This window comes from Lissotriton helveticus, chromosome 1_1, assembly GCF_964261635.1.
Source record: "Lissotriton helveticus chromosome 1_1, aLisHel1.1, whole genome shotgun sequence".
NCBI lineage: Eukaryota > Metazoa > Chordata > Amphibia > Caudata > Salamandridae > Lissotriton > Lissotriton helveticus.
In genome coordinates this window covers 290,800,063-290,824,878 of record NC_136057.1, presented here as the reverse complement: position 1 = coordinate 290,824,878, position 24,816 = coordinate 290,800,063, and the positions used below count along the sequence as shown (strand labels likewise).

General features: G+C 47.1%; 1 protein-coding gene across 1 annotated transcript in view; it reads right to left on the bottom strand.

The window, feature by feature from the left end:
- Positions 1–21,144: 21,144 nt before the first annotated feature.
- LOC144797278 (aldo-keto reductase family 1 member B1-like) overlaps positions 21,145–24,816 on the bottom strand; it is a 143,080-nt gene continuing 139,408 nt past the window's right edge. Inside the window, exon 10 of the mRNA XM_078668211.1 lies at positions 21,145–21,874. Coding sequence (XP_078524337.1) covers positions 21,832–21,874 — 43 coding nt within the window. The 3' untranslated portion in view covers positions 21,145–21,831. The remainder of the gene's footprint in view (positions 21,875–24,816) is intronic.

Sequence of the window (24,816 nt, the reverse complement as noted above, 5' to 3'; positions counted from 1 at the left end):
ACAACATGACAGGCACCGCGCAGTGCCTGCCATGTCATGCTGTGAAACGCAGGGGGGTACCATAGGTACCCCCCATGTGCACCCCCCACACCCCCTTCACCCTGGGGGCCCACAACGGGCCCCCAAAGCAGGAACCGTATGCGGGGAGAAGAAAGGTGGTGGACGGGCAAGGATGGTGGACGGATCGCCACCGCCTGCATGGTGTTGGCGATCCGTCCGCCATCCTAATGGACCCCCTAGTATTTACGAAAACTGGTGGGACATTTTTATGACAGTATTACTTACAAGTATGAGGCAAGACGAGCTACAGAAAAACTGCATGGTTCACAGACGCCCTCAGAGTCGCAAAGAAATCATGCTGAACCCTCGGGAAAGCATGGCGCCACGAACGGACAACAGAAAACATGACAGCCCTCAAGAGTGACACCCGCGAATACCACCATATGATCCGCACCACCAAAAGGACATTGTTCAAAGAGCGACTAGACAACAATGCCCACAACAGCAAGGAACTCTTCAGCATGGTCAAAGAGCTCTCCAACCCCAGCGCCAGCAACAACCACATCACACCGTCGCAAGACCTCTGCAACTCCCTCGCCACATTCTTCCACCGCAAGATCGCAGACATACACGACAGCTTCGGACCCCAGACTCCGCCTCCAGCCACCATACCAACGACCCCCACCACCAGCCTCAGCACATGGACCCCCATCAGCACTGAAGACACCACCCGCGTCATGAACACCATCCACTCCGGCTCCCCATCCGACCCATGCCCTCATCATATCTTCAACAAAGCCGACACCATCATCGCACCCCATCTCCGGAACATCATCAACAGCTCCTTCACGTCAGCCACCTTCCCTGGAAGCTGGAAACACGCAGAAATCAACGCCCTTCTGAAGAAACCAACAGCGGACCCCAAAGACCTCATGAACTTCCGCCCCATCTCTCTTCTCCTCTTCCCGGCTAAAGTCATCGAGAAGATCGTCAATAAACAGCTGACTGCATTCCTCGAAGAAAACAACTCGCTCAACCCTTCCCAGTCCAGGTTTCGAGCCAACCACACCACCGAGACCGCCCTCATCGCAGCCACCGATGACATCAGGACCCTGATGGACAACGGAGAGACAGCCGCCCTCATCCTCCTGGTCCTCTCGGCAGCCTTTGATACCGTCTGCCACCGTACCCTAATAACCCGCCTCTACAACACTGGGATCCAAGGAAAGGCCCTGGACTGGATCACATCGTTCCTCTCCGACAGAACCCAGAGAGTCCCTTCCGCTCCGAAGCCACCAATATCATCTGCAGCGTACCCCAGGGCTCCTCGCTCAGCCCAACCCTCTTCAATATCTACCTGAGCCCCCTCACCACCATCGCACGCAAACACATCAACATCATCTCCTACGCCGACGACACCCAACTGATACTCTCCCTCACCAATGACCCTCTCACTGCCAAAGCCAACTTCCAAGACGGAATGAAAGATGTCGCAGAATGGATGAAGCACAGCCGTCTGAAGCTCAACTCGGACAAGACGGAGGTCTCATCCTCGGACAATCCCCTTCCGCCTGAGACGACTCCTGGTGGCCCACGACGCTGGGCACCGCACCGACACCCACGGACCACGCACGCAACCTGGGATTCATCCTGGACTCCTCCCTCACGATGACCAAACAAGTCAACGCAGTCTCGTCCTCATGTTTCAACACCCTGCGCATGCTCCGAAAGATCTTCCGGTGGATCCCCACCGAAACTAGAAAGACGGTCACCCAGGCCATCGTCACCAGCTGACTGGACTACGGGAACGCCCTATATGCAGGAACCATGGCCAAACTCCAGAAACGCCTTCAACGCATACAGAACGCCTCCGCACGACTCATCCGCGACATCCCGCGCCACAGCCACATATCCGCCCACCTGCGAAACCTGCACTGGCTCCCCGTCAACAAGAGGATCACGTTCAGGCTGCTCACCCACGCACACAAAGCACTCCACAACATGGGCGCCGAATACCTCAACAACCGCCTCTCGTTCTACACCCCCACCCGCCAGCTCCGCTCCACCAGCCCTGCCCTCGCCACCGTCCCACGGATTCGCAGAACCACCACCGGCGGAAGATTGTTCTCCTAGCTGGCAGCCAAGACATGGAACTCCCTCCCCGCACACCTATGACTGACCCAGGACCATCTGACCTTCAGGAAACACCTCAAGACCTGGCTATTCGAGCAATAGCCCCCCCCTCCCTCAGCGCCTTGAGACCCTCATGGGTGAGTAGCGTGCTCTACAAATGTACTGATTGATTGATTGATTGAGTAGTTGAAGCAAAAATAATCCTTGAAGTCATACCCATTGTCTCTATAATGTATCAAGATATTGAAATTGTTGGCCAACCATTAAAAAAGACCTGATAAATGACCATTATACTCGGCAAAATCAGATTTATGATGTTTTCACTTTATCAATTTGAGAAACTCCTTTTTGGAGCTCATGTGATTACATATTTTTCCATGTGGGGTTTAATGAAAGTGAAAATACATGTTATATTGGAGTTATGTATAGGTCCAAGTGGATGGAGATTTATTTTATGTTCTCATTGTTTATTTATAGGGGACTACTGGCCTGATGAGGGACTACAAATATTCCCTGGACAGACAGAAAATAGGGCATACTTATATGCATCCTTAAATACTGAGGAGGTAAGCCCGGCATAGAAGGAGCCCACAACTTTTAACATAGATCGGGGTATTAAAATATTGTATTATTATTAAAAGAATAGTTGTTTTACATAAATCATTTTTGCAACAGTGAATGGATGTATACTATACTATTTAGGAGAGAAAAAAATAAGCTGAATGGTATTTAATGGTGAGTGACTACCGTTATTTTAGGATCCGGTTCGAAATTTGGGTATGTGCTCTTGATAATACAGGATTTTAATCTAATTGATATTTGTCATATTGGTTTATAATGGTATGGGCTGTCATACTAGACAGGCCTTTCAAAATATAAAATAGAATTGGTGAAATAATAATGACAATATAAACATTTATATTGACATTGTATTAGTAGAAGAAATTGAGACTTTGGTCATGTTGTGATGTACATTATAAATATTTAAATGCTTGTGATTTTGTGTATGGGCGTGCCTTTTTTTCATGTTTGGGGACATATGCTAACTTGGTTGTGTGCCCCTAGATGATCAGGGACATGCTTAGAACGAAATAACGACTATCATCCCTTCTTTGAATTGTCTTTGTATATTTGGACTCAGTAATGTACTCCTCGACAAATGTGGAATAACTTTTCTTGATTCTTGAGTTCTAAGCCCATCTAAGATGTGGAATAATTGTATGGTCTACCTCTCTCTTCTTTGTGTAAATTGCTTCCAATATGAAGGGTTTTGGCACAGTTAACTCAGAGAGTTTGGCATCCGTAACCTGGAATGACTTTGATTGTGGTAACACATATTACAACCCTTATGATTAGTGTCTTTTGACATTATAGTTAGAAGAACACTCAAAAAACATTGGAATTCACCATTTATAGTTTACTGAAGTAACTATTACATGCACCCTCTCAATGTATAGTTATGTAATTTCAGGTGTCAACTGTGATGTTATCAATGATATCATAGAACATGTCATGAGTGATGTAAAATATGAGGTCATCAGCAGTGCATGGTGAGGGTGGAAGATGTGCATAGTGTGGGGTTGGCTGAAGGGCCTGCACCCAAACCTTTGTGGGCAATCAACCCCCGCCTCCTACCCCTTCGGCGACCTAGCCCCTTAGGCAGACAACACTACCCAATGCTATTTTTTTTTTCAGCCATGCAGGACTTCCACATTACTTCCTCTCTCCGGCAAGGCCATGATGGCACAAAAATGTAAAAAATTGTTCCCAGGGAGGGCCCCTCTAGGACCAACCCACAAGGACTAGCGATGAAGGTATCTCTACCTTGTCTCCTTATACCTTCCTTTTGCCTTAAACTCAGGACACTGGGACTGAGTCCTTGAGTCCCGTAATGGCAGCCACAACACTTCACTTGATGTTGCAGCCAGCCTATGACAGCACTCAGTCCCGCAGGACGAGTCTCAGTCCTGCAGGTCAAACCAGTCAGCATGCTTCATTTGCGGTTTTGTCTCACTAGACTTCCTCTGGATTCTCTTGGAAGTCTGGCGGCACTAGATATCTCTGTATTTTTAACCTTAATTTCCCCAAAACGGCTGGACAGAATTACACAATATCAAAAAATCACCCTTTCCGGCAAAGATTTAGGTTTCTGCCAAATTTGGTGTAATTTCCGAATTGTCGTCTGATTTTTCCCTACGGAAATTGTATAGAGAAAAGGCGTTTTGGCATCCCCTTTTTTTCTTGGTCTGCCTCTGACTGTCCACCCCAACACTTTCCATGACAGAGCTCAGGTGGATGAACTTTTTTTGGGAAACTTTCGTGAAGATTCATGAAACGGCACAAACATTATTAGCAAAACAAAGAAAAAATTTCCTATAGAAAGTCTGACCGAACTATAACTACACTTTAGCAACCAGAACTGTGTAATATATGTAATTTTACTTTCATTTTTCAAACAATATATATATATATATATATATATATATATATATATATATATATATATATATATATATATATATATATATATATATATATATCACCAAACCACTTCACCCACAAAGGAAAGCGCGGAGGCCAGAGGGGGGTCCTTTGAAGAAAACTTTATTGCAAAGCAAAGCAATTCAGGTAGGTGGCGGCGAATGCATTTCGGCTCCTACCGCCTTCATCAGCGCCCTGCACCCACCAGCATCCAAATGATTACCAGCTGCGGTGCTCCACCTTTGTAGCGGTGATGTCACTGGCACTCCTCCCCCAGGTAGTAGTCTGTAGCTGACTCCAACCCCCAGAATGCACCTGCCATGTGCACACAGGGTGGTGGTGTGGGGAGCAGAGAAGAATGCTGCTTAATCCAGAGACTTTGAACACTGCCGGTTGGACCCTCGTTTGCACTGCTAAGCTCCAAAGTTCCTCCTTGGGTCCCCTCGGGCTGCGACGACCGAAAAGCAGCGTGTTGCATTTATGCGGGGGTAGCCATGAGGCTCACAGCACCCTCACGAAGGTATAATACCTCCTGCCGCATATGTTCCACTCTGCTCACGGCGGACACCGGATTCCTTGATTCCTCAAGCGCAAAACGTACACCGCAAGCAGTGTGCTGCCAGCTTCTGTCCGGGTCTCAAATGTCACAGGGCCATCCGTACTGCGCTTCTGGCATCGCGCAGATAAAATCACCAAACCACCTCACCCACAAAGGAAAGCGCGGAGGCCAGAGGGGGGTCCTTTGAAGAAAACTTTATTGCAAAGCAAAGCAATTCAGGTAGGTGGAGGCGAATGTATTTCGGCTCCTTCCGCCTTCATCAGCGCCCTGCACCCACCAGCGTCCAAATGATTACCAGCTGCTGTGCTCCACCTTTGTAGCGGTGATGTCACTGGCACTCCTCCCCCAGGTAGTAGTCCATTCACCTGTTAGAGTCCTCCCCCAATGTAGCTGACTCCAACCCCCAGAATGCACCTGCCATGTGCACACAGGGTGCTGGTGTGGGGAGCAGAGAAGAATGCTGCTAAAATATATATATATATAAAAATGTATTTTCATTTTGATTGCTCCATATATATATTTTTACTCAGACATGTATTTGTACTGTGTGTGTGTGTGTTTGTATGTGTGTGAAGAACCTGAATTCCTTCTCACTCTGGACTGTATTAAGAACCTTAATGAGTAAAAACTTGTTGAGGTAGTCTAATCTCTTCGGGCCCGATTCACAGAATGAACTTAAGACTAAATCCTAAACTTACTACTATTTGGTATTCACAGAATGCACTTACTACTTTCGGGATTCACCGAGTGAACTTACTACTTTTGGGATCCACAGAATGAATTTACTACTTTCGGTATTCACAGAATAGATTTAAGACTACTAACTTTACGTCCACACTCGGGCCGGAAATTCCGGCCCGGAGGCGGAGCTTCCGGCTTGGGGGCAGAGCTTGCAGCCCAGAGGCCCAGCTTGCGGGCCAGAGGTGGACATTTCAGCCATGGCTAGATGCCTTGAACACATAGGGGCAGATTTATGTTAAGTGGCGCATCCCCAGGGATGCGCCAGTTAACATGCGCCACAGTGCGCCACTGCTCCACCACCCATGGTGCGCCGCATTTATGATGCGGCGCACCATGGTGCAAGGCACTGAGGATGCGTGACGCATCTCTCGGCGCACGGGCGGCGCATTGCAGGAGTCATGTCGCAAGTGCGACATGACTCCTGCAATGCACAGGAGCCACCTATCCAATGCATGCTGCGTCACCCTTACGCCTGCTTCAGGCAGGCGTAAGGAATTGACATAGAAAGTGACTGAGTGAAATCTCATAGATTTCACTCAGCCACTTTTGCGAGGCGCACCTACCCCGGAACGCCCACCCTGCGCCGGAACGCCCACAAGCAGCGCAGGGCTTTACAACGTGACGCATCTGCCTAGATGCGTCACGTTGTAAATAGTTCGTAGGGATGCGCCACGTTTACGCCGCTTTGCGTGACGCAACAGCGGCGTAAACGTGGCGCAAGTGCCTCATAAATCTGCCCCAAAGAGCATAAACAAAAAGCACATTTTGTTGAACTTCAGTTGTGGTCCCATCCTCTTAGGACCACCCAAAGCACAGTTATTTGCAAAAAAACAATCCCAACCAAAGGCCCTGAAAAGCATTATGAGACGAGATTAGCAGTGGGCAGTAAATATTATAGTATCCAATACCAAAATAATTCTACAAAGAGCTGCAGTTCACCTAGTCCTTACTAGATGTCCCTCACGAGTCAAATGCAAAGCATTGAAATTATTCTCACATCAAGCTGCAGTTCCACTCGTCGTTACTAGATGTCCCTCACGAATCAAATGCAAAACCATTTAAACCCTTTCATCAAGCATTTGACTTGTGAGGGACATTTAGTAATCACCAGTTGAACTGCAGTTCTTTGTAGAATTATTTTGATATTGGATACTATATAATATTCACTGCCCACTGCTAATCTCATCCCATAATGCTTTGCAGGGCCTTTGGTTGGGAATGTTTTTTTGCCAAAAACTGTGCTTGGGGTGGTCCTCAGAGGATGGGATCACCACCAAATCGTTCAATAAGATGTGCTTTTTTGTTTTCAAGGCATCTGTTTGGTACTCCCCCTAGGTTAGGGAGGATCCCAAAATCATCACCTCTCTCACTGCTTGCTAATTTTGTTGTTTCACTTTTGTGAAAGTACTATAAACTCTGTAGCATATTAAGATAGAGGTACTTATTTTATCATAACTGACACTGTACAAGAAGCTGTTTGTACTTATCTGCACTGTGAAAAAATTACAAAATAATTGCACAGTGTATGTGTAGTGCTACCACTCTAGCCCAGGGTTACTTATGAGGCAGATTGTTCCAATTTGCAATTCAATCTATTATTGAACAGGTTGAATTGCAAATTGAATGCCCATTCCTGTAGGTGTGCAACATTCACATCCTGGTTTAAGAACGAAGCAGGTACATTGGGTTCTCAGTGCCCCAGTTAGCAGTCACAAACACAGAAAGCAGTTTGTTTTCCTTTTAGGCTCTTAAAGCCATTTTTGGAGATGCCTGGCTCCTAATTTTAGCCTGCTGACTTGGAAAGGCTGTTTTGCCTATAATAGTCATTTAATGTGTTTCTGTTGTTTTCACCTTTATTTTAGTTTGGTATTAGCTACCATTATTTCCTACTGCATAGGGGAGCCTGTGCAGTACGAAGGTCTTGCTGGACCCCAGTTTAGTGATTTTACTTTGCACATGAGCTTTAAATTTAAAGCATCTCAGTGCTCTTCTGAAGCTTGGCCACCATGCCTCCAGCCATGCCCCTTGATGGCAGACCTCTAAAGGGACTATGAAGTGCGTCCATGCACATCCGGCGCGCCAAAAGAAAGCCTGTCTCTACCCATCTATGGCCTGACTGCGCCCTGCGCCTTGACCCCTGTTCGTCCCGCCATCCAAGCCTATTCAAGAGAAGAACATATGAGAAATGGGAACTCGGGTAGACCCAAACGCTGCACAACTTCAAGTACTCCTGAGGTCAATTTTCCTGTTCAAACTGTAGCTTTGTCTTTAGATCTGTTTTAGCCCCCTACCTTTATAAAAGAACAATGCCTTTCAGCTTCCTTCTCTCCACGCCTTTAAATCGATGGACTCATGTAATGCACTGACCTGCATACTTCTTAATACCATTTCATTAATAAAAAACAAATATAAATTCGCTAAATTTATGAATCTTGAGGGCCCTGAAATATCTTTCCTATCAAATTACCTGGGCTGATGATGCATCAGACCCTGATTTTAGAATAGCTATCCCTGAAGGTACAATGTTTTCAGATTAGACCGTGAAGATAAACGCGGCGAAGGGATTGTGGTTATTTATCACAACCATCTAAGGGCCACGTTCAAGCTCAAAACTCACCTGGATTGCAAAGCATTATGTTTAACCTACAATTGAACAATGCTAATGCCTTGAAGGGCCTTTTAGTTTGTTGCCCACCTGGGCCCAGAGAGAACTTCATCCAACCGCTAATTGAGTTCATGGAATCCTGTGTAGAATCCCCTCATTTCACTGTCCTATGTGATTTTAATTTTCACTTGTTTTTTCCTGAAGACAGAGAGATGAAGCGCCTAGTTGATGGCTTGTATAGCTTTGACCTCACGCAGCTGGTGAATGCATCTGCTCATCAGGCAAATCATACTCTCTATGGCATCTTTACTAGCAACACGGATTTCAAACTGGACAAGATCTTGCCTTTTATGTGGACTGATCACAAAGTGGTATTTCTAAAGCTAGACCAACAACTTCCCCAACCCTAATGGATCTACTTCCTTCAATTGGATCGACACCGCAGTCACCCAGGTGGCCTCTGTAAAACAAGGAAAAACCATAGGACCAAACCCTCCGCTCCTTAGTATTCTCCTGAATTTAGGAAATCTAAGCAAAATTGCAGGCATCAGGAGCAAATATGGAGGATTGATTATTATCCAGAGGAAATGAATAAACATAAATGACTTATTAAATATTATAAATCCCTAGTCAACACCAATACAAACAATATACCTCTGGATGACCCCATATATATGGAGACGCTTGGAAAGGCCAGTCATGCTAAGCCTGATGCCATTTCAAACGCTCTCATAGCATTCACACCCTCACTCAGAAGGTTGCCAAGCTCATCGAATCCACCAAATCCGGTGCCCCCTCCGGCCCCTCTCACTGCGTTCTTCACAGAGTCTCAGACACGGTATCTGTCCATCTTATGGCACTTTGTAACACATTTCTGATTTCCAGACATTTTCTAATAGGGTGGAAAAAGGCCTTGATACTCACACTGATATAAAAACTGATAAAAAACTCACCCTAGGTCCCCTTGACATGAGGAACTACAGGCCCAACTCTGATCATCCTCTGCCAGCACAAATATTAGAAAGACAATGAATCAAGATAACAGCTTTACTTAATGAAAGCCTTCTCTTAGATCCCTCTCAACATGGGTTCAGAACTAATCACTGTACCGAGTCAGCCTTTGTGGTGGCCACAGAGGAAATTAGAGCCATTGTTGACAACAGTGGGAGGGTGGCTCTGATTTTACTTGACCTTTCATCCACATTTGATGCAGTTAACTATTCATTACTCATCAACCAGCTCCAAAGCATCAGCATTAAGGGCTTTACTCTCTCCCTGCTTGGCTCATTTCTGTCAGATAGAGAACAAGTAGTCGCACTTCAAGACTTTACCTCAGAACCTTTCCCTCTTCCTTGTGGTGTCCCTCAAAGGTCTTCATTAAGTCCCACTCTCTTTAATATTTATGTCACACCTTTAGTTAATTTGATCCACACTTGTGGGTTCTCAAACATATCATATGCCGATGATACTTAGATAGTTGTATCAGTTTTATCTAATGTAGATGAGGTGGCCAAACAGTTTACCAACTGCATGATTAATATTGTCAGTTAGATGCAGAACAATTGTCTTAATCTAAAGTCTAAGAAGACGAAGGCACTCCTATTGGGTTGGGACACCTTTGGAACACTGCCTGGTGGCCTCCCAATCTTGGTGCTCATCCTCCACCAGTGCAAAAAGCCAAACATTTAGGTGTCCTCTTCAGCAGAAAGCTGTGCTTTGCTGACCATATTAATCAGGTTATTTCCTCCTGCTTTTTCGTATTAAGAATCTTGAAAAAATTCTTCCCTTTTATCCCCACAGAGCTCCGGCAAACAGTTATTATGGCACTAGTCATATTAAGGCTAGACTATTGTAATGCTCTGTATGTCGGTGCCCAGCACCACCTACTGAGAAAAATCTAAGGGGCATATTACCAAGGGCCATTTTCGCCGCCTTAGCGGGACTTTTTCCCGCTAAAGCGGCAATAATTTTATCACCCTATTACCTAGCTGTCGCTAACACCAGTTAGCGACAGCTAGTAGGAAATAGCGATCATCTTTGGGCCCACTTTGCATGTCAGCGATATTTATCGCTAATGACATGCAAAGTGGGCGTGCCAAGATGTTAGCGACTGGAAACAGTCGCTAATGTCGCTATCTCCAATTATCAACAAAGCCTTACTTTTGGAAATATTCGTGCTCTCCAAAAGATAACGCCTGCCCAGAGCAGTTCTTTTTTTTGTTGTAACTTTTTATTATTTGAAACACAAAAAAACAATACATCAAACAAACAAGCAAGGCAGTACAGTAATAATACAATCATTAGGTCTGTGCTCAAGGAGGACGGGAGATACATGATAGCAGGAGAAAAAAGTCTTTGAATATAGATGAGGGGAGGGAGGCGGAGGCAGAATTGCATATGAGCAGTACGATATACCACGGCCAGAAGGGATATAGGTCAGGGCGACGGGGAAGGACTCTGGATAGCGGTGAGCGGGGGTGTACAAATATCTCCACGATACGAGTTCCACGGATTCCAAATCTTCCCCCATTTTTTGGGCCTGCCTCTTGCAATATATACTGTTTTCTCTCGAAACATGCACCAGTCCAGACTCTCTTTCCAAGCAGTCACTGTAGGCGGCCTTGGGGATCCCCACAACTGGGCAATATCTCTCTTCGCAACCATATTGGCCAAAGTCACCCACCGAAGCTGCGACACGTCATAGTCATTCGGACCCCATACATTCAATAAACATTGTCGGGCTTCCGGCATCATAACAACACCCGTGACATCATCCATAATCTCATGTATACGTTTCCAGAATCACACCACCTCAGGGCATTCCCATATGATGTGGAGATAGATGCCAAGGAGACCACACCCACGCCGACACATACCATCTGTAGAGAAGCCCATATGAATTAGACGGGGACCAGTGACATAGATTCTGTGGAGGATCTTGAGTTGGACCTGACGGAGGTGGGCCGGAATCGCCACCTCCTTGGGAGAGGAGATCGCGGACTGCCAATCCTCATCATCCAGTTCAATACCATCAGCAATCCAGGCCTCACGGAGGCGATCAAGCAGACCCGATCGGTCATTAATCATTTTCTTATAGAACAGTGAGATAGTACTATCCGGCACATAGCCATCTAGTATACGATCTTCGAGGGGGGAGGAATCCGGAACAGCACTACCCACTGGCAACACAGAATTCAGAGCATGACGTACCTGGATGTAACGAAATCTTTCCCTGTCACTCAGCTTATACTCTATTTGCAGTTCAGAGAAGGCCTTAACCTTTCCTTTAACCCAGTGATCACGCACTTTACCAATACCGATCATGTCCCACTTCGTCCTCCATAGGCCACCCAACTTCGCAGAGGCATAGAGCGGTGTCGCACCCGTTAATTTATCACTCCAGCCCATAGCCGCCGTCGCGCTATGCCATACCCGCACAGCTATAGCGGTAGGTCCCGTGAGTTGTGAACGGGAGGGTCCCGAGTAAAGTGCCCTATAATAATCACCACCCGGGAGCAGCCACTTGTCCATTTCAAGTGCTGGATTCAACGCCGGGCCATACATCCCGTGGTTGATAGCAGCAAGGTGGGAAGCCCAGTAATACCTACGAATATCCGGGAGCGCTATACCGCCATCATACCAGGGGAGTGCCAATTTCGGAAGAGCTATGCGCGAACGTCCGTCCCATATTAGTTGCCTCTGCAACGATTCTACTTCCCGAAAATATGTCGACGGGATAACATCAAAACTATTCTGGAGGGCATATAGGAACCGAGGTAAGGACATCATCTTAAAAAGGACCGCACGCCCTAGGGGAGACAACGGTAATTTACGCCAACGCGCTACGTCGGAGCGTAACCGTTGAAGTGGGGGGAGCAAATTACGTTCGTAGCGAACCGCCGGTTCCATGGAGATAAACACACCCAGGTACTTAAAGCCAGACTGCGACAACTGGATGGGACAGCCCGTGGCAAACGAGGGACATCACCCGCCAGTACATAAATGTAGGATTTCGACCAATTAATGATGAGGCCCGAGTTCTTCCCGAAGGAGGTAAGTACGTCAAACAACACATTGAGCGATTTTTGGGGGGAGGTAAGGTACAATAAAATATCATCCGCGTATAAGGAAATGTGATCCTCAAATTCCGGCGTCCAGCGTATACCCTTCATCGAGGGTTCCCACCGTAGCCAGGCGGCAAGAGGCTCCAACGCCAAAGCAAAAAGGAGTGGGGACAATGGACAACCCTGTCGTGTGCCCCTACCGAGAGTAAAAGGCACAGAGACGCGGCCATTAACCACCACCTGGGCTAGCGGTGTTTCATACAGGAGTTTGACCCAACCGATAAAACCCGCGCCGAATCCAAACTTGGCGAGTACCGCCCAGAGATAAGACCACTCGATTGTATCAAAGGCCATCGTGGCGTCCAAGGACGCCAAGATAGCCGGTTCACGCAGCGTCGGGGCCCTCGCGAGAACACCATGCAGACGTCGCAAATTTAATGCAGTGTTACGGTGCGGGATAAACCCCGATTGATCCGGATGAATCAGGTCGCCAATAACCGTAATCAGACGATTAGCAAGCAATTTGGCGAGGATCTTGGGTTCCGCATTTAAAAGCGAAATGGGTCTATAAGACGAGCAGCGATCACGTGGTTTACCCTCCTTATGGATCACCACAATGGTTGCAAGACGCTGATCTCTGGGGAGGGAACCATTATCTTGCGCAGCCAGAAACATAGCACGTAGATGGGGAGCCAAAGTATCAGGGCGTAACTTATACAGTTCCACAGGAAGGCCATTGGGACCCAGAGCCTTGCCGGAGCGAAGGCAGCACAGTGCGAGAGCCACCTCATCCACCGAGGGCGTGGCATCCAAGCAATCACGCTCCGATTCCGACAAACAGGGTAGCGCTATGTCCCGAAGCAACAATTGCGAATCCTCTTCAGGCCTGTCGTACACCGAGGTATAGACCTCTCGAAAATAATCAGCAAAGCATTCAACAATGCCAACAGGATCAGTTACACCCACACCATCACATGTCACAATCACCGGAACCACTCGATTCGCTCTCTCTCTTCTGTCAAGTCAAGTCAAGTCATATAATTTATATAGCGCACTACATACCCAGAGGGTTTCAAGGCGCTTAGGAAGGGGAGGAGGATTACTTGTCAAATATCCACGTTTTAAGTTGCTTTCTGAATGCTAGGTGGTTCTGGGTAAGGCGAAGGTAAGCGGGGAGAGAATTCCATGTTTTAGCAGCCAGGTATAAAAAGGATCTGCCCCCCATGGTGGTCTTGTTGATGCGAGGTACGGTGGCGAGGGCTTGGCTGGAAGAACGTAGTTGGCGGGAGGGGGTGTAGAAGGACAGTCGTGAGTTGAGGCATTCTGGTCCGATGTCGTAGAGTGATTTGTGTGCGTGGGTAAGCAGTCGGAAAGTGATCCTCTTATTGACGGGTAGCCAGTGGAGGTCTTTAAGGTGACCAGAGATGTGTTCGTTGCGTGGGATGTCTAATATGAGCCTGGCTGAGGCGTTTTGGATTTGTTGGAGTTTCTTCTGGAGTTTTGCGGTAGTACCTGCGTAGAGAGTGTTTCCGTAGTCCAGTCGGCTCGTGACTAGAGCGTGGGTGACTGTTTTCCTTGTTTCGGAGGGGATCCAGTGAAATGTTTTTCTGAGCATGCGAAGAATGTTGAAGCAGGAAGAGGATACGGCGCTGACTTGTCTGTTCATTGAGAGTGAAGAGTCCAGGATGACGCCTAGGTTCCGTGCGTGGTCTGTCGGGATGGGTGCTTTTCCGAGGGCTTCCGGCCACCAGGAGTCGTCCCATGCAGAGGGGGATGTACCTAAGATGAGGACTTCTGTTTTGTCTGAGTTCAGTTTCAGACGGCTTTGTTTCATCCATTCGGCAACTTCTTTCATTCCTTCGTGTAGGTTAGTTTTGGCGGTGCTGGGGTCGTTGGTGAGAGAAAGGATCAGTTGAGTGTCATCCGCGTAAGAGATGATGTTGAGGTTGTGTTGGCGTGCGATGGCTGCGAGGGGGCTCATGTATACGTTGAAGAGGGTGGGACTGAGTGAGGATCCTTGTGGTACGCCGCAGATGACTTCAGAGGCCTCGGACTTGAATGGTGGAAGGCGGACTCTCTGGGTTCTTCCGGTGAGGAACGAGGTGATCCATTCGAGTGCATTTCCTTGGATTCCGATGTTATTGAGGCGTTGTAAAAGGGTGCTGTGGCAGACTGTGTCGAATGCTGCAGAGAGGTCAAGGAGGATGAGGGCGACTGTGTCTCCATTGTCCAGTAAAGTTCGAATGTCGTCTGTTGCTGCGATGAGGGCGGTCTCAGTGCTGTGTTTTGCTCGGAAGCCAGATTGTGAGGGGTCGAGGGATTTGTTGGCTTTGAGGAAGGCGGCGAGCTGGTTGTTGACAGCTTTCTCGATGACTTTGGCCGGGAATGGAAGAAGCGAGATGGGGCGGTAATTTTTGAGTTCGGTGGGGTCCGCTGTGGGTTTTTTCAGAAGGGCGGTGAGTTCAGCGTGTTTCCAGTCTTCCGGGAAGGTGGCGGATTTGAAGGAACAGTTGATGACGTCTCGGAGGTGCGGTGCTATGACGGAGTCTGCTTTGTTGAAGATGTGGTGAGGACATGGGTCTGTGGGTGATCCTGAGTGGATGGAGTTCATCAGGCGGATGGTGTCCTCAGTGGAGATTGGGTTCCAGTCGTTGAGGGTGTTCACGGGGGGAAGATGATCGGCAAATGGTAGGGTGGGTTGGTTTCTGGGTTGGTTGTCAAAGCTGTTGTGGATGTCTGCAATCTTGTTGTGGAAAAATGAGGCTAGGGAGTCGCAGAGGGTTTGAGAGGGGGTGATGTCGTTGGAGTTGGCCGAGGGATTGGTGAATTCCTTGACGATGTTGAAAAGTTCCTTGCTGTTGTGGGCGTTGTTGTCAAGTCGATCCTTGAATGCTGTTTTCTTGGCTTTTCGGATTAGTTGGTGGTGAGTGCGGGTGGCATTTTTGAAGGTGTCCTTGGTGCTAGTGGTTGGGTCTTTTTTCCAGGCCTTTTCAAGGGAGCGGCAGACTTTCTTGGACTTCTTGAGATCATCGTTGAACCATGAGGCCTTCTTGCTGCCAGGTTTGCTTTGACGTTTTTTCAGTGGTGCTAAGGTGTCGGCGGTGTTGGATAACCATAGGGTGAGGTTGGCGGCGGCTTCGTTAGCGTTAGAAGAGAGGGCTGGGGTGTTTTGAAGGAGCGATGCGGAGATTTGGTCCGTGGTGATTTTGTTCCAGTTTCTTTGCAGGGTGGGTTGGAGGTGGATGCTGGGTTTTGGTTTGTTGTAGGTGAAGTGAACGCAGCTGTGGTCAGTCCAAAGGAGGTCCGTAGTGTGGCTGAAGGAGACATGATTGCTGGATGTGAAGATGGGGTCGAGTGTGTGACCTGCGATGTGGGTGGGGGAAGTGACTAGTTGTTTAAGTCCGAGGTTGGCGAGGTTGTCCAAGAGGGTGGCGGTGTTGCGGTCGTTGATCTTTTCAAGGTGAAAGTTGAGGTCTCCCAGAAGGATGTAGTCTTTGGAGGGGAGCGCGTGTGGGGTGATGAAGTCCGTGATGTCTTCACTGAATTTTGCGCGGGGACCTGGTGGTCTGTAGAGGAGGGTGCCTCTGAGAGTGGTTTTGGGGTCGATGTGGATCTGGAAGTGAAGGTGTTCGGAGTTAGCGAGGTTGGCGTCAGAACTGGTTGAGATGCGGATTGATTTCTTATGGACGATAGCGATTCCTCCTCCTGTGTGGCTGGTACGGTCTTTGCGAGTGATCTTATAGTCTTCAGGGATGGCAATGGTGATGTCTGGTGCGGAGGAAGCATTCATCCATGTTTCCGTTAGGAAGGCGATGTCCGGAGAAGTGGTGTCTAGTAGATTCCATAGGTCAGTGGCGTGTCTGTGGACCGAGCGGGTGTTGAGAAGGATGCATTGTAGGTGGTTGGGGTCGGGAATCTGTGGTGTGGTCGTAGCGGAGATGTTGTCGGTGCCGATGAATTTGCATGAGAAGCAGGAGAAAGGTCCATGGGTGTTTCCAGGGGCGGCTTGGACGCAGTTGGGGGCGCGACCGGGGTTAAGGGCTAGGAGGGTGGCGGCATCGTAGGTAATCCGGGAGGGCTGGGCAAAGCGAGGGGCAGGGGGTCTGGCGCTGGGCGCGGTCCAGGCGCGGACGGGCGAAGACGGGCTTACCTTTGGCGCACCTTCGGCGTGTACGTAGCGCGTGGACGCTGCGCGTGGGACCATCAGACATAAATGGACAGAGGAGGGGGAGGGGCGAGGGCGGTTCAGCTGGGAGGCGGGTCGGGTTAAGGAGGAGGTCAATAACAATCAACAAAATGGAGGCGGAGGGGTCAGGACGGAGAGAGCGCTAGGGGGAAAACACACAAATGCTGAAAAGCGCTATAAAATCAGAATGCTAATAAGCAAAGCGGCGATTTCGAAACATAAGCACCAAATCTGCTAATCAAGTCACGCTGGCAGTGTCACAATGCGGAAGGCAAATCAGCTAATTCAGTATGCAATAGGGCAAAAGCGTTAGACAGAGCACGCAGCGGCAGTCAGCACATAAAGCAGGCTAAAGTTTTAAATGGCACTCCAAATAATGTAATATGCGTTCTGCAACGATACCGCAGCAGCAGGGGAGCGACCACTCAGCTTGGAAGCGAAGAGCGAGTCACCAGCCAGCCAGGCAATCAATTTTCCCGCTTTATCACCCACATCATAGAGCCGTCCCTGCTGTTCCCTACTCATCGTCTTTGCTGCATCAGTAACCAAAGTTTTATATTCTAATTGTTTAAGGTGGAGGACATGTAATGCTTCTCGAGACACCCCCCGCTCCAATGAAGTCTCCAGGTCTGTGATTTCAGTTTCGAGCTGAACAATTGCCTCGTTCTTACATTTCTTGGCACACCCCACCAAAGACAATGCCTGTCCCCTGATCACAGCCTTAAAAGCTTCCCACAACGAGACAGGTGAGGATACAGAACCAACATTTTCAGTAAAGTACAGATCAAATGATTTAATCAATTCAGCGCGTGTCTTGGGGTTGAGGAGATACCATGGGTTAATCGTAGCCACCCTGCCTTCGGCCCCGATGCTAAGATTAACATGAAACCAAATAGGGGAATGATCCGATATGCCCCGGGCCAGGTGTCTAATCTCTCCAATCGAGGGGGACAGTGCCGCCGGTATCAGGATATAATCTAATCTAGAAAGACTGCCATGAGCTCCCGAGTGAAAAGTAAACTGTGTTTGCTCTGGGTGCATTAGTCTCCAGCAGTCTATGAGGCCCAATGTTTCCAGGAAGTCGCCCAGCCAGGACTGCGCAGCAGGAAGATCTCGGGGGGGGATAGCGGTCTCTCCTGCCAGAAATGACGGAGTTAAAATCACCACCCAGTATCAAAACACCCTCAGGGAGACCCAGCACCATCCGCCCCAGGTCCATGAATGTCGTGGATTGCAAGCCCGGAGGGACAAAAACTGACACCAACGAGATTGGCTTTCCCTCCCACCGCCCGACAAGTGCAACATATCGACCCCTGGCATCGAGGATCACATCATCAACTTCGAGGGGGAGGGAAACCCTAAGCAGAATACCCACTCCTCTAGGACTAGATGTAAAACCAGAATGGGCAGCAAGACGATAACCCCTTCTATTAAGAGCGTGACAAGTGTTTCCTATCAAGTGTGTCTCTTGTAACAGAACGACATCAGGCGAAAGGCGCCGCAACAGCTGCATGACCACCCCTCTCTTTATGCGATCACCCAACCCATTCACATTCCAGCATAATACCTTCAACCCTCTACCCCCATCCAAGTCCAAAATGAACTCCCATCGTAAAACGAGCATCACACCAGTGTCAAAGATAATGAAAGTACCTTGCCTTGAAAAAGAAAAAACAAACAATCCCAGAACTCGTCTCCCCCTCCCCCCAAGGTTCCCAACACAACTCCCCCCCACCCTGCACCCCTGCACCGACTCAAAAGCCACCCCAATTTGCAGTGCGCCTGTCGCCCTAGCAATTACAAACATGAACTAATCTACACAAAGAAAACCCCAGAGGAGGAAAGGGTCCCGCCATCCCCGCTATCTCCGAGGATACAAGCGGAATGATCAATAAAAGTCAGTGAACTCCGGCTGATCACGCTGAAAATTGTTCCGGACACAGGCACCGAAATCATTCTTGGTCCATCAGTCCCCCTTCCGCACCACCAGCATGTTCCTGGCCAGCGCGGCGAGTCGGCAAAGTTTCCAACCAATCACTCACTTCCTCAGGCCTGATAAAGAAAAATGTTCGATTGTCATATTCAACACGCAGTCGGGCCAGGAATAACATAGCATATTTTAGTTCCATGTCTCTTAGTCGCCGTTTCACACCTTGAAATCCCATACGTTGTTTCTGGACCGATTGAGAAAAATCTGGATAAAAATTCACAGCGGCGTTCTCGAACTGCGTAAGGCCGCTTGTCCGTGCCGCCTGCAAAATGGCGTCGCGATCTCTAAAGTTGAAGATCCGTGCAATAATCGGACGGGGGGAAAACCGGGCTTCGCCTGTCCCCCTGGCACTCTGTGCGCACGTTCGATGGCAAAGAATTTGCTCAGGCCCTTTAGTGCCAGATGATTAAGAATGAGGTCCTCCACTCGAAGATCAGTGGCGAGTGGACTAGATTCTTCCGGGACCCCAATAATACGCACGTTATTGCGCCGTGCACGGCCTTCAAAATCCTCCAAGCGACGAGCAAAAAAGTCATTAGCAGATCGAAGATTGCGCACTTCTGTTTGCAAGTCGGACACGTCCGTGGTAAGGCTGGATGTCTTCAGGTCTAATGACTTCACTTTCTCATTCGTCTTGGCCAAGTCAGTGCGAATAAAGGTTGACATCGATAGCCACCGTGTCCATCTTCAGGGCCAAGGCTTCATACTGTTGGCCAATAGAAGACTGAATGCCAGCAATGGCGCCCATCACGTCTTGTAGTGTTAAGTCCGCCAACACAGCAGCATCGTCGGCAACCTCCTCCCGGGTCTTAGGTGCGCCACCAGGGGATCCTTTAGAAAGTGTATAGCGATCCATGACGTTCGTCTGGGTAGAACCTCCACGGATGGTGGTCTTGACCTTCCGTTTCTCACCCTCAGGCTTGCCCGTCATGGCGAGTCGGGTGCCCCGAAGGGAGGCTTGGGATCTGGTCCAAATGGCTCCTTTAAATTCACACACGGGAACACAGGAGGCAAAGTTGAGCCAAGTGGAGACCACAGCCAAACAGTTGCCCGCTCGAAACTCAATGAGCTGGCATCGGGGCTCGTCCGATCAACTGACACACCGCATATATGAGGCAGTGCGCCGGAGAAACGAAACCGAAAGTGAAGTGAGGCTGTGGTCCGATCCCCGCAAGCCGTTGTTGTTAAATTACGACCCGGGCACTGCCACCACTCAAGGTCCAGGCTGCTCCATGGAGAAGGCCGCAAAGTTCAAGACGGCAAAGCTCGGGGACCCTGCGTCCGATTTCGACCCAAAAACCTGCTAGTACATCAGCCGGGTTGTGTCTTCAATGATCTTCCATCAAATCAGGATATTGTACAGGATAAATGCGGGAGGCAGCGAGGGTCCTCGGGAGCCCTGTGCTCACGCGGCCATCTCGGATGCGCGCGAAGCTCCCCCCCCCCCAGAGCAGTTCTTAGCCATGTTATCTAATGTAAAGTGGATAACATGGCTAAGAGCATTGTCACAATAATGCATGAATATCGATGATTTTTCAGCGATATTCATGCATTTCGCAGGATTTTTACCGCTTTTGAGATAAACCTTGATAATATCAAGGTATCTCAGCGGTAAAAATCGTCGGAGCGCGGCGATATAATTTTTGCCGCTAACCATGCATAGCGATAATTATCGCTATTGCTTGGTTATATGCCCCTAAATCCTTCTAAATGTGGCTGCTCACCGACTCATGAAATTCCACAATTCAGCTGTTTCATAAACCCTTGTCAGTGTTCATTCGCTGCCAGTGGGCAAGCACGCTGGGCCCATAAAACTCTTCACATAGTTGACCCTGTCTACTTTCAAAAACTTGTTTAATGGCACTTACCTACTCACAGTCTTCGATCTAGTTCAGAAAAAATGGTAGGGATCCCCAGAATTAAAAAAGCTCGATGGGTTGGTAGAAGCTTCTTCTATTCCGCTTGTAAATTCTGGAAATCACTGCCTGGCCCTCTCAGAGCCCAGCTAGATCTGTCAAAGTTCAGGAAGCAGCTGAAAACCTGGCTTTTTTCTTTATCTGTTAAATAGTTGTCAGTTTTTTGGGAAGGGCTTGTCTGGACGCTAACTCCAAGACACGGACAGTCATTCCAGTGCTGAAACGCAGATGATTTCAAAATTATTTGTGTCAGGCTTGGTTTTTGTGAAGTTTAATGCAGTCTTGCCAATATGTTGAGAAGGAGGGTGAACAGGCCACCAGAGTAAATAATAAAAGGATTAAGTATGGGTGATCTACTGTCAGGAATTATGTTACAATACATGTCAAAAAGGAAATCTAACCAAGTTATTTTTTAACGTTTCGGATCAAGACACAACAAATACGAGGCAATATTCACAAGAGTCTGCCATACACCAGAATTAACTTTAATAGGAACTTCAAAAAACGTCATACATGAACATAGAGGTGTCTGACCTAAGTGAGGCACCTTTACCAAGAATGAACATGCACAGTGGCATAATTATACAGTTCTTTCAAATGGAGGACTCTGCAGCATGGAGTCAGTGCCCCTAGGATAGGAAGCGTACAGCGTAATATGGAACTTATTTCTTTTTTAAATACCCGTAGTGTTCTTGAAAATACAGTAGCCTCACAACATGAACACAAATATCCTTACTACTACATTCATTACTTTTATTAGCCTTAATTGGAGCACAATCTAAAGTCTCAAAATATACAACCTGGTTTTCAATGAATGTTCTAGAAAGATCTCACTGACAATTACATTCCTGTCATTATTTGTTTCCCTTTATTAGTGCTCCCCACCCAATGATTGTTCACTTCTTGAAAGGTACTTTTTGAAGGTTTAACTCATTCTCATGATCCCTTCATCTATTTGACTCACTCAAATATCAATTCTCCTTCAAAGAGTTTTGCGTCAGTACTATTCATTTACAGCCCAATTGATGGAGCAGCTAGAAAAGAATGTTTGGTTTCACCAGTCAACTTTTTGTTTGGCATTTCAGTTTTCATGAAAGGCTTTACATTTTCTTGCAGCGGAAAACTCAGAATCCTGGCGAGGCAGTCATTTTGAACTTTAAAACTCTGCTGCAAAAGGGTAATCCTTCATTTTTCTGCACCTGAAAAACAAAAAAGTCAGAAATAACTTTTAAGACAGTTATGAAACATCGTTTATAAGAGCACTCCAACTATTCCATGAGCATAAATTCAGCAGCAGCTACTAAAGAGTGGGGTTCACATACATTAGCAGCAGATGGCTGTTCAATGGGTTCTCGACCTTGGGATCTCCCCAGTGTCAATCATTAGGCAGACGAGACGGTCAAAGGCGACACAATGAACTGCCATGCCATGCTAGGCCATAGTGAAGTGGTGCAAAAAAGTTTGTGGGAAAGAGACTCAGAACTAAAGGTAGTTCACTGTCAGAGGACGCAGGGAGGAGGTTAAATATAGCTGTGCACAGGAAGCCTGGGGTCAATTTAGAAACTGGCAGGGAAGATAGGTAGAAGAGGAGAGGTATGTAATTGTCAGGGAAGGTATGGAAGCAGATGCAAAAAAAAGCAAACAGCAGAAGGTATGTAGGTACCTTAAAAACAAGCACTGGCAATGCAGATAGGTCCTGTCTATAACTGAAAGTGTTTCTGCAGTCACTGGTGAGTTTAGGCTCTCATTAACCTCTCTTGCCTGGACCTGTCACTTATCCACATACTCATGCATTCAACGATCCACCAACAAACTCACTCTAAGTATGTATGTATGTATGTATTTTTTACAAGACCCTGACGGACACATTGTAATAAAAAGTCATCATTGAAGGTACCTGCCTGCCCTTAACATATGATTTCAATACTGCCTTGGTTTACATTTTAATCATAAACAGGTCAAACCTACAGCATCTGATGTAACTTTTCCCAATGTAGAAATTAGGCCTATGGCCTTTAACGTTGGTATATCACCACTTCAGGCATACTGTATTGAGCATAAGCTTTTTTAACTAGGCAACCATCAGGATACAGCACTAACATTACAAACATGTACAAGTCTGCAGTTGTTAAACGAGTATATACCCCCTCCTAAATGGCCTATCAGAGATTTCCAGGATGCAAATCTACCATCAGGCCCATTGACTTTAACAGACACTCTTTTCACAAAACAGGTCAGCTCCACTGCCTTTGTTACAACGTTTCATAATGAATAGATCAGACCTATACCAGCAATGACATGATATAACGTTTCCCAATGAACCAATAAGGCCTACATCATTTGGGATTGGCTTGCCATTTTAGTCAACAATTACCTTGTCTATTTAATCTTCACTAAAAGGCAATCATAAGACATACAGTCAGATTGCAAATATGTGAAAAATTACAGTAGTCAAAATAGTATACCGTCCCTCCCAAGGGGACGTAACAAGATTTGTCACTGAACACATGCTCTATCCCAGGGTTTGTTATAGGGAGTAATAAAATCCTTTTCTAATACTGTCCTTACTTTAACAAACCCCTGCCAGGTGGCTTTAACCCAGGGTAATAGCATTCACCCATAAAGGGCTGTTGACTTCAAAATTACCTTTTTACAATAAATAAGTCAAGCCTATTGCTTTTGTCATAATATTTCATAATAATCATATAAAGTCTATGCAATCTGATATTATTTTTTCCAATGAACTAATGTGGACCATATACTGTTAGTGGCTTATAACATCATCAACTCAGGCATGCCTTGAGTGAAAGCTTTGTGCAGAATCAAGAAGCAGACTCAAACATTTGAGTGAATAGTTAGGTGCACAAGTCATTTATTCAGAAAGCAGTAAGGACCACCTGGGCGAGCAGCAATGAGAGACGAAAAAGAGTGGCTGCATTCCCAACCATTCCCTGGGGTATTCAAATCAGCCTTACATCAGGTGCGCAGATGAGCTGTCTTTTGGACTCCACACAACCAACTCACGGTTGGTGGTGAGATGTCTTCAAGTGTGGATCAATGTGTGGTTAAGAAAGGTTGGTGATATGATACCTTGTGGAGGATCCATGGTTCGCCACGTATCCATAAGTAGATGGCTAAGCAAGGTGGAGAGCGAGAGAGAAATGCTGTAGCATACTGACTGCCCATGGAAAAGCAGGATGTAAAATACCAAAGTATACAGGGGCAGGGCAAATAGACACTTTACTACAAGGGATGTGAACCATCTACCCAGTCCTTGAACAGCCTGCTACCCTGAAAAAGAAAGTATAAAACAGGGGTATATAGTGGAGTCTCTCACGTGTCCATGCATAGAGAGAGTAATAACCTGATCACTTGGTGGATATGGGGAAACCAGTCAAAGAGCAAAAGCCTGCCTCTATGGAGATCCTCACGATGGAAACCAGCAAAGAAGGCCTTTTGTAGATATTTCTATTACAGGCCATGGTTCCAGGACAGTGCAATGGGAGGTGGCAGTGATGACCACAAAGATTCTGTTAAAAGGTAGAGAGGGGAGCTTGAAGAGTAGCAATGACATCCGCTGACCAGCTTTTCAATAAGATTGCTTGGCTCAAATCCAACCTGACATCAGTTCAGTCAAACCGAAAGTCCATGTTTCCAAGAGTTACAGCAATTGAGATCGGTTTACATAGAGTGGAGGCTAAAAATAGATAATTTGTATATTTTTATTACCTAGCAGAGTGCAGTGATTAACACATCCTGTTAAATGTGCAACAAAACCAAAAGTATACCTTTAGGTCAGACTCAAAAGGTTGGAAAATGTTCAGAGCTCAAAATCGAAGATTGATTTGATGGCCTGTTCCGTGGGAAACTGGGGGCTTAATGGGACTTTTGGAGACCTTTTTTACCCTTAGAAATGATTCAGACTGCAGAGAAGTTACTAATTAAATTGAACAGTGTACCACCTACCCTCCTGGGACCCAAAGAAAGAGGGAAAAACAGTGCATGATCACCGTTCTACTTTAAAATGAGAAAGTGAGAGATTCTAAACAGAATCACACAATCAAAAATACATAAGTATGCTTGGTGGTGTGGAGTAGAAGATCTAACTATTTGTACATCTGAAACATATTTGAAATCTCTC